Source organism: Budorcas taxicolor, chromosome 1 (assembly GCF_023091745.1).
Source record: "Budorcas taxicolor isolate Tak-1 chromosome 1, Takin1.1, whole genome shotgun sequence".
NCBI classification, from domain to species: domain Eukaryota; kingdom Metazoa; phylum Chordata; class Mammalia; order Artiodactyla; family Bovidae; genus Budorcas; species Budorcas taxicolor.
In genome coordinates, this window is record NC_068910.1 from 10772337 (window position 1) to 10785599 (window position 13263).

At 55.3% G+C, this 13263-nt stretch overlaps 1 protein-coding gene across 2 annotated transcripts; it reads left to right on the forward strand.

Annotated features, from left to right (window-relative positions):
• The first annotated feature begins 452 nt into the window (after positions 1-452).
• Positions 453-12404, forward strand: HEMK1 (HemK methyltransferase family member 1). Of its 2 annotated transcripts, none has more exons than XM_052636659.1 (11): positions 453-858; positions 2991-3374; positions 3666-3757; positions 4052-4145; positions 8718-8852; positions 9164-9228; positions 9505-9554; positions 10425-10533; positions 11385-11480; positions 11640-11750; positions 11910-12404. In XM_052636659.1, exons 2-11 carry the CDS (start codon positions 3165-3167, stop codon positions 12001-12003), a joined length of 1056 nt encoding a protein of 351 aa, XP_052492619.1. In that variant the 5' UTR covers positions 453-858; positions 2991-3164; the 3' UTR covers positions 12004-12404. The 2 variants fall into 2 exon arrangements, with proteins under 2 accessions (XP_052492619.1, XP_052492610.1); XM_052636650.1 differs by having other exon boundaries at positions 11637-11750; positions 11910-12400.
• The last annotated feature ends 859 nt before the right edge of the window (positions 12405-13263 follow it).

Genomic DNA, 13263 nt, shown 5'->3' on the forward strand with positions numbered 1-13263 from the left:
GTCTGGGACGGAGCCTCGGAAACTGTATGTTTAACAGTAGTTTAGTCAACAGTGATCTAGTTAACAATAGACTCGAGGGCAGAGGGGAGTGGCATTGGCAGGCCACACTTGAGAGACCCTGCCATGAATTTTATAAGAGGAACTGAGGCACACAGAGAGGACCTGGACAAAGCCCCCCCGATGAGTAAGGATTCAAACCCTGGTCTACTAATACTTCCGATTTAGAGCTGCCTGCTCCAAACCCTAAAACGGGGTTAGAGGGTCAAGAGCGGCCCTGGGGTCCAGTCGCCACCTGGTCCTGGACACTGGTCCTGTCCAGGTCCTGAACACTGGATGCCACTCCTCAAATTAGTGCCCGCCCCCAACACTGGGCTACACCCACGTGCCGCTCTACCCGTACAAGGTCTATGTTAGGCCACGCCCCTGCGCATAGCGCCCGATCCCTTGAACTCCTGGCCAGCTGATGACACGCCTCCGTTCGGGCGGCCTACACAACTCCGGAGTCGGTACCAGACACCGCAGGCTAAAGCCGTATTCCTGCTGTGACCTTCAGGAAGACTGGGGAGCAGCCTTAACACAACGCCACCCTTTCCCACCGTGCGCCTGCGGAAATAGCGTGCAAGGCGTTCATACCCACCCCGCCGCCACTGGCCCTCAGGGGCGTCCGAGGTGCAACCCAGCGGCTCTAGGAACCCTGGAGCTGGTCGACGTAATCCACCCGAGCCCTTTCTCAGTTGAGCCAACCCCGGAAGCAGAGCCTCTCGGGGGGGAGCTCACATCCGGGTTATGCACATCCGGGAGCCGAACCCGCGGCAGTTTCTTCAGGATGGCGGGAGAGTGGAGTAGCCTATTAGAAAGGTATGAGCAACACCCTCGAGACATCGAGTTCTTCAGAGTGCTGGTAGCCTTCCTCAGAAAGTCTGTGTCCCCGTTGTACAGATGGAGAAACAGGCTTGGTTAGAGGTAATCTTCCCGTGAGAACTGAGAGGGAAGAAGCTGCGCCTGACTTCAGGCCTCCCCTGCTCCTTGGGCCGCACTCTGGTAGTCAGAGCTGCCTCAGGAGTCCGAAGGATTTGTGTCTTGCCTGGAACGGTTACTAGCTGGGTAGCTTTGGGCAGGTTGCTTCCCGTCCGCAGTCTTCTTTTCCTTCCTGCTTGTCTCTGAAGAGCGGCACCTAACAGTTGTTTAATCAAGGCTAGTTTGAAACCAGGTCTTTGTAAGAGGAAAGGAAGCCACTGATTTGAAATCTTCAGCTAAATGTGTTGGTGATATATAATATAATTTGTGATATATAATGTAATATATATTTTAATATAAAGTTAACAAAAATTGTCATCTAAAAGTTATTTATTTGTGTCTTTATTTTTGTTTGCGCTGGGTCCTGGGTCTTCCGTGTTGTACTCAGGCTTTCTCTTATTTCAGTGGAGGCGGGGGGAGCTTCTCATTGTGGTGGCTTCTTTTGTTGCCGAGCACAGGCTCTCGGGCGTGCGGGTTTCAGTAGTTGTGGTTCGTTGGCTTAGTTGGCCCATGGCATGAGAGAGCTTCCCTGACCAGGGATTGAACCTGTGTCCCCTGCACTGGCTGGCGGATTCCAAACCACTGGACCACCAGGGAGGTCCAACAAATTGTCAGATTTTTAGTTGGCAGTTTATGCTGGTGTTTAGGACCATGGGTTAAATTGGGTGGAGGGATGATTTTCAGCATACGATGTGAAAATCGATCGTCAACGATCGATTCAGTCAACGATACAGTCGTTCGATACAGTCAACGATGTGTATGTGTGCTAAATCTCTTTGTGTCCAACTCTTTGTGACCCTGTGGATTGTTATCTGCCAGGCTCCTCTGTTCATGGGATTCTCCAGGCAAGAATACTGGAGTGGGCTGCCATGTGCTCCTCCAGGGGATCTTCCCAAGGCAGGGATCCAACCTGTGCCTCTTACATCTCCAACATTGGCAGGCAGGTTCTTTACCACTAGCTCCACCTGGGAAGCCTGCAAATCAATGACAGTACATGCTAAATGTTGGAAGCAAAACTCCCAGGCAAAATCAGTCTTCTCCCCTAGTAATACTAGTTAAGAGCATGTAACATTGACTCCCTCTGTGTGTTGAGATGCCTCCCAGGCCCTTGACATTCATTGCTTGAGGCACTGCTCACCAGGGAGTTTGTGTTATTTCTTTCCTCTCCTGTATGGAGGAGGAAACTAAAGCTCAGAAATAATGAGTTTCCCAAGGTCACATTCTCTGGGTCAAATAGATCTCTCCAAACCCGAAGCCTGCCAGCCCATTTATTATCAGGGACTGAACCATAGATTCAGATCACTTGAGCCAAAGACCTGAAGAAAATGTCACTGACCAAGGCAAGAAAACTCAAATAGATGGGTGAGGGTATAAAATGGAGTCAGTTCAGTTCAGTCACTCAGTCGTGTCCAACTCTTTGCAACCCCATGAATCGCAGCACGCCAGGCCTCCCTGTCCATCACCAACTCCCAGAGTTCACTCAGACTCACGTCCATCGAGTCAGTGATGCCATCCAGCCCTCTCATCCTGTCGTCCCCTTCTCCTCCTGCCCCCGATCCCTCCCAGCATCAGAGTCTTTTCCAATGAGTCAACTCTTCGCATGAGGTGGCCAAAGTACTGGAGTTTCAGCTTTAGCATCATTCCTTCTAAAGAAATCCCAGGGCTGATCTCCTTCAGAATGGACTGGTTGGATCTCCTTGCAGTCCAAAGGACTCTCAAGAGTCTTCTCCAACACCACAGTTCAAAAGCATCAATTCTTCGGCGCTTGGACTTCTTCACAGTCCAGCTCTCACATCCATACATGACCACAGGAAAAACCATAGCCTTGACTAGACAGACCTTAGTTGGCAAAGTAATGTCTCTGCTTTTGAATATAGGGAATAGCAAAGTATGCCCTCTCACAGGCAACAGGTCAGAGAAGAGTGAGTCCTGCGAGGCTCAGCTGCTGCTCTGATTCTCCTTCCCTATTCCAGGGCAGCCGCGTCTGAGGACCAGCCATAATGAGGACCCAGAGCCTGTGACCACTCCATCTCCTTCCAGCTGAGGCCAGTCACCATCCTCAGCAGCTGACATCACAAGAAAGACTTGGGCACCTCGGGGAAGTACTCAAGGGATCCTTTCCCTGAGACGTGGAGCATCAGGGCAGAATGCTGAGGGCCCTCCTCTCTGGCCTGGGGTGGAGGAAAGGCATTTGGGGCTGCGCCTTCAGCTCATGGCAACCCCATCAGCCTCCGGCTGGGTTGTTGAGTGCCACTGAAGTGGTCAGCCACTGGACAGCGGTCTTTGAGGAGAAGGGTATCCCTGAGGCCCGGGAATCCAGTGAATACATCGTGGCTCATGTCCTTGGAGCCAAAACAGTTAAGTGCAGTGTTGTCAGGGGGGCCAGGAAGTGGGAGGAGGGAAGCCCCGGGAAAGGGATATCCAGCCTTTTCCACTCCACTGAGAGTGCTGAGCTGAGAATGATGGGATTTTTCTGAAGGAATGTCTTAAGCAAATACTTAAGTCATCCATCCAAGAAACTATTACAGTGTGTGCCAGGCACCAGGGCTTCAGGGTTGACCAGGGTGGCCAGTGTTGGACCCACCGGCATCATCAACGAAAGAAACCTGGTTCAGGGGAGCCAGCCACTCATGATCTCTATGGGTCAGTTTCAGAGCCTGAGGCCAGGAGTTTGGACCCGACCCCTAACCCCTTGGCAGCTACAGTGTATCCAGGAGCTGGGTAGCTACCGGTTGCAACGGTGAGTGCCATGGACCAAACCTGAGGGCTGTGTGCGGGGAGCAGGGTCCAGCTTCCTCCAGCCCCACCAAATTCATGGTCAAGGAGGAAGAAAGTGTCCAAGGACTCGGAAGGTATTGGGATGAGAGTGATGAGAGAGGTAGTAAATAGAAAGAAGATGGGCTTGGTTAGGAGTTCCAGGGCACAGGAGGCGTGACCCTACCCAACACCTTTGGCCACAGTGGTATCCCAACCGAGACAGGGCCCTGTTGGTCCATTTGCTGGCACTGATGATCACCTTCTTCCGCCTCTGCAGGATGCCTGTGCAGTACATCCTTGGTGAATGGGACTTTCAGGGTCTCAATCTGAAGATGGCACCCCCAGTTTTCATCCCTAGGCCAGAAACGGAGGTAGGTGTGCCCGCTGGACTAGACAGGATGGGGTGAAGGGGTTCAGGGTGCCTGTCTTGTCCCAGACTTCCACCAGGGGGCGCCGGGGCCCCATTATTGCTATCCCTTAGAGACAGCGCCCTTCCTGGCTGGCTGGATTGGTGGGGCCCAAAGGAAAGAGGTCTCTTGCTGGCCTCCTTGATTGTCATCACTTCCCAGGCCACTGTCCCAGCCCTTGGCTGTCAGTGGCTCACGATGGCCCACCTGGTGCTGCCCACCAGGTGCTCAGCCTATTCCTGTCATTTCCCTAGGAGCTGTCCCATGGGCCCATAGCCAACCGAACCCGTGGGAAGCAAGTGCCTCCTCTTCCTCAGGAGGCAGGGCGGAGTGGAGAGGGCTCCCACTGAACACCTAGAAGCCTGGGGCAGCTTTGTGACCTCGGGGAGCTTACCACTCGCCCCCTCTGGACCCAGATAATGAGAGGGTTGAGCTTCCAGACCAGGGAATAGTTCGAATCCTTTTACCTTTTCCATCCACTTTCTAGTCAGATCACTGCCTGTGTTTCTCAGTTTACTAGGACTGAGGAATGTGTGGTCCCAACATGCTTTCTGTAGGTGAGGCCCCTTAATCCTGGGAGAAATGCTTTCTAGGGTCTTGGGCTTCCCCTCACCTTGTAGGTGGCAGAGCTGGGAGCCAGAGAGAGCAGAACAGGTGGCAGGGTAGCACAGTGGGGGCTGATAGGCAAGTCAGAGGGCCCCAGGTTCTGAGGAGAGGCACACCCATTTCTGGGGCACCTCATCCACCTGCTCCAGCCAGGGACCCAGAGCCCCTCCTCACTTTCCTAGCCTCCCCGTCAGCCGAGAAGCCCTCTGACCCCACTGCCCTCTACATCATGTGACTGGGAGGCCAGGTCCTCACCTTACCGCCCGGTGTCAGGGCAGGGACAATAGGGAGTCTGAGACCTTGCTGAGGTCACAGGGCTGCCTGGGCAGGGGGCATGAGGCAGCACTCGGACATCCTGTCTCCTGGGTCAGGGCCCCTTCCCTCACAGGGGCTGCCCCTTCTGGGACTGGATGAGCTGGGATGGGTGCAGAGCCGGAGCAGGATGGGCCTGCTACCTGCAGGCTTTGGGGGGGCCAATCTGTCACTCCTCCAAGCGTGCAGCATCTGGCCATGAGGTCACTCACCATCCCCTGAGGCTGCCCAGGGTCAGGGCATTGGAAGGAAGCTACCCCGATGACTTCTAAGTCCTTTCAGAGCTGACCTGGCACCAACTGCATGTTTCAGGGTTCTGAGTGTTGGGTGTGGACTTCCGGTTCCCATGTGGCAGCCCCCCCCCCCCCGCCCCCCGCCTTTCCTGGGTGGATCTGGGCCAGGAGAGTGGCTCTGCTGTCAAGGGTGGGGGAGGTGGGGGAGAGGAGGGAGGCTGCGGTGGGGAGGCCAGGTCCTTGCCTCACTGTACACACATTTCTCAGAACTTGCCAGGTTGCCCCAGTGTAAAGCCGCATCAGGGGGTGCCTTACCAAGAACTTGAGAGGACGTGGCCTGTGGCGAGGAGTGGGGAGAATGAGTGCATGGGAGGGGCCATGCTGCTTGTGTTCTCTCCATCCATTAAAGGTGGTTTCTGATGATGGGTGCAGAATTCTGAAATGCAGAGTTGTAGGCGGCATGTGGCCTGACCAGTTAGGTTTTCCCTGGGGGTGGGAAGGTGCTACAGTCCCCAGCCTGGTGGTATGTACAGTAGGAAACCCAAGGCTGGAAGCGTGAACTGTTCCTGCCCAGCCTGGTGGGGTGTGGTAGGCTCAATGCCCTGTCTGTGATTAGCTTACAGGAGGCAGTGCCCCCTTCCTGGGGCTGCCCCATCAAGAATGTAATGCCAGTGTGGGTGCTCCTGGCACCCAGGTCCTGCTGAGGCCTTGGCCCAGCCTCTTGAGGGCTGTGGAATCCTGTGGAGGCAGTGGCTCCAGGCAGAGCCAACAGCTGCATGCTCTTTGCCTCCTTCCCACGTTCCCCTCTGCTCCCGTCCTGCTGTGTTCTTGGATTCTTCCCTTGTTCACCTGGAAAAGGTGCCCTGTGCCTGTGACCAGCTCGATTTTCGGTTCTTCCAAGGAACCACCAACTCTCAGATGAGGAGGCACTTTTCTAGGTGAGAAAGAGAGTTTCTGGACCTGTTAAGAGTGATCTCCACCCCTACCCACTGTGTCTCAGGTAGTCCTACAGCCAAAATCATCCCCCCATAGTTTGGAGTGTGAGAGAGGCAGAGGGGCACTGGCGGCCCAGTCTCTCAGATTCATACCTTGCCCAGGGTAGCCATTCACACATGTGGTGTGTTTCTGAGGTCAGGGTGTCTCTGTGAGGTGGCTGGCCAGTGTGGTTGACTAAGGGGTCATTCTTCAGCCAGGGTAAGTCTATGGCCCGGAAACCAAGAGAAGTTCACACTCCTGACAAGTTTCATCTGTCCGACTGGCTGCTCAGTACTTGGTCTCACCACTGAGACCGCAGCCTCCTGGCTACAGCCCTAGACTACTGTCTCTGTGCTGGCCCCAGTGCTATGGACCCAGCTTGCTACCAGCACTCCAGTTCCCCAGTGGTGCCTGGTACGGGGATGATGCGGGGAAGCCCTTTCTGGCTGGAGATGGGCTGTCTCACCCTTTGGTAGCAGTTTGGTGCAGAAGGGGCTTGGAATAGGAAAGGTTGGACCCACTGGCCAAGTTCTACCTGCCTTGGACTTGCTACCCTGGGGACAGGTGAGCTTTGCTCCTGGGTTGAGGTGCCTGGGAGGATGAAATACTTCTGGGGACTCAGCACTGAAGAACTTAAATGGAAAATGGGTCTGAGTGATCTGGAGCCCTCTGCCCTGTTGGGCATAACTGTTGACATTGAGACTTGGACGGACAGGGGAGTCTGAGGCTTGGAGGGTAACTTCCTGCAGCCACTGAGAGCTTGCCCAGCCCTTGGGGAGTAGCCAAGAGGTCTCTCTGTGGGCCAAGCTCTGCCCGTGTGGGACACACTGGTGGGATAACCCCTGGACTTTGCATTATGGAGCATTCAGTCTGGCGGGAGAAGCACACCCCACCCTAGACCTAGGCCCATAGTGAGGAAAGTCATGGGAGAGAGAGCCCAGGGGAAGTGGCTCTCTTTCATATGAGGGAAACACCCACTTCCTGACCCCTCCCCTCATTCCCTGAGCCAACACTGCCTGGAACTCCAGGAGTCCTCAGCCCCCAAGGAGCCCTCTCCAGCCCTCTTCCAGAGGACAGGTCCCTTTGAGAAGGGACTGTACTGCCCTTCTCCTGTTCCATGCCTGGCTCCTTGAGCCCCCACTCTACTGCTGTTCAGAAACATTTGGGCCAGTGGGCAGCAGCGGCCCTTCACCCTCACCTTCATGCTATATTGGTTTCCATCCACAATCTGCAGGTGGCAGATAGGTGCGTGAGACTTGAAACTGTAGTTTCTAGAGTGACAGTGTCTGAAAATGTTGCCCTGCCACCAAGGCAGGTACAGCGTAGTTAGGCACCTCCTACTCTGCCATGCCCACTTATCCCATGCCCTGTGTATGCCACAGTCCCCTTCAGATACAGGGCTCAGGTAAGGCTGTATCACCCCCCTGCCACAACCCCTCCTGGAGGGAATTCCCTGTCCCTTTGACCGTGGGGCCTCTCTGGGGAGGCTGTGAGGAAGCTGGGGACACATTGGCCCCTTGGCCACCATGAGCTGTAGGCCAGCCTCCTGGTGAGACCTTGACCCCTGGGCCTCAGTTTCCTCAGTAGGGTTTAATTAACAGATTAATACAGGGAATGTTCTAGAAGCAGGGCCAGGCACAGAGTGGGTGGCCAGGGACCATCAAGTGTGTTTCTTAACTTTGGTATAAGCACAAAACAAGAGGCTATCTGTAAAGGGATTAGCTGGGGCTGACTGAACACCTATGGTGTACCATGCATGGGATCAGTGCTTCATGAATGTGCTTCTGTTTAATCTCCATTTGTCCCCAGTGTGGTGTGTTATCCTTAGCTATGCTCCTATTGTGGAGAAGGCAATGGCACCCCACTCCAGTACTCTTGCGTGGAAAATCCCATGGACAGAGGTGCCTGGTAGGCTGCAGTCCATGAGGTCGCGAAGAGTCGGACACGACTGAACGGCTTCACTTTCACTTTCGTGCGTTGGAGAGGGAAATGGCAACCCACTCCAGTGTTCTTGCCTGGAGAATCCCAGGGATGGGGGAGCCTGGTAGGCTGCAGTCCATGGGGTCGCGAAGAGTCGGACACAACTGAATGGCTTCACTTTCACTTTCATGTGTTGGAGAAGCAAATGGCAACCCACTCCAGTGTTCTTGCCTGGAGAATCCCAGGGACGGGGGAGCCTGGTGGGCTCCCATCTCTGGGATCGCACAGAGTCGGACATGACTGAAGCGACTTAGCAGCAGCAGCAGCAGCAGCATGTTCCTATTTACAGACAGGGAAGCAGAGACATAGACAGACAGTGACCTGCCCGTAGCCCCAGCTGACATGAAGTTCAGTCTGGCTTTGGTCATCCCCCTCCTCCATTCACACAGGGGCAGATCAGCGCCCACTCTGAGATCTGTCTGCCTTGCAGGAGCTGGTTGAATGGGTGCTGGAGGAGGTGACCCACGGACCCCGTGTGGTGGGAGCTGAAAGCAGCCCCCTCATCTTGGAGGTGGGCTGTGGATCAGGAGCCATCTCCCTCAGCCTGCTGAGCAGGCTTCCCCAGGTGAGCCCCCTGAGCATGGGTAGACTGACTGGCACTCGCTGCCCTTCCTGCTGATCCCTCCCCCGCCTCTCTCTGTCAGAAGCACTTAGGGGAAAATAACGGGAAGTAGGAGGAAGACACCTGCCCCGGCCCACATGGCCACAGCCTCTTAAGTCCCATGCCCTTCCATCTGGCCAGACTCTGGCCGCAGAGAGGGAAAAGCTATTGAGCATTACCTTCCTCTTCTAGTAGAGGGTTTGAGGAGGGCTCTGGTCCCCTAGCCTGGCCTCTCTCAACATCCTGCCTCCCATGTACCCTTGTTCTTGCGGTAGAGCCGAGTCATTGCTGTGGATAAGGGAGAAGCCGCCATCTGCCTGACCCATGAGAATGCTCAGAGGTAGGTGGGCTTGAGGGCAGAGTGTCAAGGTAGGGGGGTCAGATTTTAGGGCCTGATCTCAACCCCTGTCTAGGTATTAAACCCACTGACCTTCACACCCAAGAACTAGGAGGCAGTGAGGGTGGCCTGGTGTAGGTCCCACAGGGTTACAAATGGACAGTGGACAACCAGGTTTCTTGCTGGTCCAAGAAGGGTTTAATCTCCCAAGACTTTGTAGCCAGGGGTAGGAGTCTATTCCCACCCACCGTGCTCACCTCTCTCTTCCTGTCTCTTCAGGCTTCGGTTGCAGGACAGGATTCAGATCGTCCCCTTTGATGTGACCTCAGGTACCTTTCCCACTCCTCTTCCCTGGGTGGAGATCCTGGGTCCAGGTGCTGCTGGCTGGATGAGGCACTCTACAGAGATGGAGGAAGGGTTTTTCCCACCTTCATTCACTCACCCACACACACAATCTCAGACCAAACCTTGCTGAGGACAGGCAAGTCCCCTTTGCCTCCTGGGCTGACCTGACCCATGAAGGAACCAGCCACAAGGTCTTTTTCACCTTTCATATCGTCCATAGTGAATGAGTTTAATTAGGGCTTGCTGTTGTCAAGAGGTAAGCAGAAGCTCTAGAGAAACCCTGGGGACCAAAATACTTCAGTGTCTGCCTGGCCCATACAGCGTGTCCTGGGAGTTCTGGCTTCATTTCAGATTCTGTCACATCCCCACAGGATCCTTGAGCTTCATGTACTGTCTCCATGGAGCATGGCACGTGGCACAGGATGGGGCCAGTAAACAGAGCCACTAGAAATCAACTGGCACAGGCCAGGCTTGCCCTCCACATACTCAGTCTGTGTTGGTTTTGAGGCAGAGTGTGGCAAGACGAGTGGGGCTGCAGAGAACAGAGGCTCTTGCTTGGCCAGGTGGTCAGAGATGGCTGCCTGAAAGTGGCACTTAAACAGTGTTGCTTATTGGGGAGATTTTTAACAGGAAAGAGAGAAGTCAGGGACACTCCAGGCCATGTCAGAGCATATACATTCCCACCCAGGCTGCCGGCCGGGGTCCTAGGACCCTAATCTGCAAGTGTAGTTTATCAGGTCCAGAGATAGTGCCGAGATATGTGACCTGGGGAGAGGGATTACCCAAGGGTCACGGTGCGTGGATCTTCCACCTTTCACCTTCTGTTCTCTGCCATGTGTTCCCTTTGACCACAGTGGAGAGCTGGGCACACCTTCTATCCTGGGGCCCTGTGGACCTGGTCGTCAGCAACCCTCCCTACGTCTTCCACCGGGACATGGAGAAGCTGGCTCCTGAGATCCTCAGGTGTGTGGTAGACCAGGGAGGCCAGGCCTGAGGCCTAGTGGAGTGGGTCTGCCCTGGAGGACCACACTGGGAGGGATGCGGAGGCTGAGGGGCTGAAAGGAGCAGTAGTGCTGAAAGAGAGCCTCACTCTGGAACCCACAGACCTACTTGGGTTCAGCACCTGCCTTCCCACTTAAGACCACTGAACCTCTCTGAGCCTTGGTTTCCTGCCTCTGAAAGGGGACTGACTGGTGGAACTTTGTTGGGCCAGGGGGCGGACTCGGTGATGACTGAGATCGCAGACAACAGTATACAGTACTTGGAAGGTGCTTGGATGGGTGCACCATTTTCCAGAAGACTGAGGCCTAGAGACGTAAGGTGACTTGTCCAAGATTGTTTGGGGGCTTAGCTGGAAAACTGGGACTATGACCCTACTCCAGGCTTTTCACTGAGCCATCCTGCTCTCAAATAGGCTGAGAACCAGGGGTCGCCCAGGAGCCTCTGGAGGAGGCCATGGTTATGTGTGTCAGGGTGCTTCCTGGCTTCCCACTTCCTTACTCTTAGGAGTGATTAGTGCCAGCTCTTGGCTTCCCCAGGCCAAGAATAGGAACACCATTGTGGGGAGACCCTCTTGCCCTAAGGGCAGTCAGTCAGTGGGATTTGCTGAGCATGCCCAGCAGTACTCCATTTGGGGGATGCCTGTGGAGGGGAGCATTGGAGCTGCCACCATTTGGGGGCCTCTCTCTGGGACCTTAGACTTTGAGCCCAGAATAGAAGTTCCATAGAGCCCTCTATGGAAGCCCTGTTCAGCTTCTCCATACTTTTTAGATACCTCATCACAGGCCCTCACCTCCCACTGTTTTCCTCTTCAGATATGAAGACCCAGTAGCCCTGGATGGTGGTGAGGAGGGCATGGACATCATTACCCACATCCTGGCCCTGGCTCCTCAGCTCCTGAAGGACTCTGGGTATGGAAGGGGTGTCTCCTGGGTCTGACCTCTGCAGCCTTCTCCCCGCCGATGTGTACTGGGTCTGCTTGGGCCGTTACCCCTCCCAGCTCCGGCAACCCAGAAGTGCAGGTCCAGCCTTGCCCAGCTGAGCTGACCCATTTCTCCCTCGCACAGAAGCATCTTCTTGGAAGTGGACCCACGGCACCCAGAGCTCGTTGGCAGCTGGCTTCAGAGCCAGCCTGACCTGTCCCTCAATCTCGTGGCTATGCGCAGGGACTTCTGTGGGAGGTGAGACTCAGCCCTGTCCCCAACCCCCATGGACCAGCCATGCTGGTCCTTCCACGCTGACCATCATAGCTCTGGCCGTGGGGCAGGTGTGTGCTTCCCACTCCCTGCTCATTCACCAGGGCCCAGGTAGTAACTGGCCGCTTGTCCCTGTCTCTCTAGGCCGCGGTTCCTACATATCAGGAGGTCTGGGCCACAGTGTGGTTCCCCTGTGGATGCCTGGCCAGGGCGCCAACCTGCCAGAGTGCCTGGCTGACATTTCTACCAGGAATGCTACTTGGAGGGAGGTAGATGGTGCTGTCCAGAACCCCAGATGCTTGTGGCATTTCCCACGGCTCTGTGATTCTCCGTGCTCCGTGATTTCTAGGAGACTGGGGAATAGGAGCAAGGGTGGGAGTGTCCTTCCTGGGGCAGCAAAGGGCAAGGGCGCCCACAGTGCAACTCGGGAGCTGAGCAGACCCAGGTTCCCAGTCTGGCTCCATCGTGTCAGTGTGGCCAAGGCAGGTCGCTGTGTCTTTAGGGGAATTGCTCTGGGGATGTTGGAAGATACGGCCAATAAAGTGGCAAGAGACCAGCAAGTGGTGGCCTAATGTTTTGTTATTGTGATGTGTGGGTCCCCTGATGCCTTGCCGCTAGGCTCTGCTGGGGGTGAGAGCTTCCTTCTGCCCTAGCAGGTCTGGCTGGCAGGCCCCAGCTGGTGGGTTTGTGGGTGGCAGTGTAGAGACAGGCATGTGTTTGCTCTTTCTGGCCTTGAAGCTGGGATGCTTGGCACTGAGTGGCTCCCTTCTGAGGGCTGGCTTAGCTGTTCAGTGGCTCGGGTACACTTAACACACCCCCACAGGGCCCCCCCCCCCACCCCCACCGCCCCACCACCCGGGCCTGGGCTCTGAGCACAAGAACCTCATCTGAGCTTGAGCTTGGGGATGGCGCCTGCTTCCTGGAGGGGGCACAGCCGAGGGGCCTTGCTGTGCAGTTCTAGGGTCACATTTCCACATTTACTTAATTGAAGGCTTGAGCCAGTGAGGGGTGCACAGGGCTTGTGTTTGCTTTTTATTTCCATAGTTTCTAGGTAAAGCATTCCTTCCACCTCAGCTTCCCCTCCATCCCTGGTTGTAGCTGGGAAGAGTGAGAAGCTGAGCCAGAGTGAGACCTCCACCCTAGCTCTGATCTGCAGACGTGTGATTTCCAGGAGGCCTGAAGGCCCAGCCCTTCTGTCAACAGTGACAGGAAACCTCCAGGCTGGCAGGTGCTGGTGTTAGCCTGCTTCAGAGGAGGTCTTGGGGAACATGGCAGACTAGGCTCGCTCATTCTGTTGAACTCCCTTTCCCATCTGCCAAGCCCAGTCATTTCAAGGGCCTGACCTGGTGATGTGGTGGCCAGAGGCAGTGTGATCTGGTAGACAGCATCCTCTGATGGAGCCAGGAGGCTGGGTTCCAGGGCTGTGTCTTGCAGTGGGACCTTCCCTGTGAGAAACTGGCTCTTCCGGTTCCAAGGCCACTGCAAGGTGGCAGCCTTA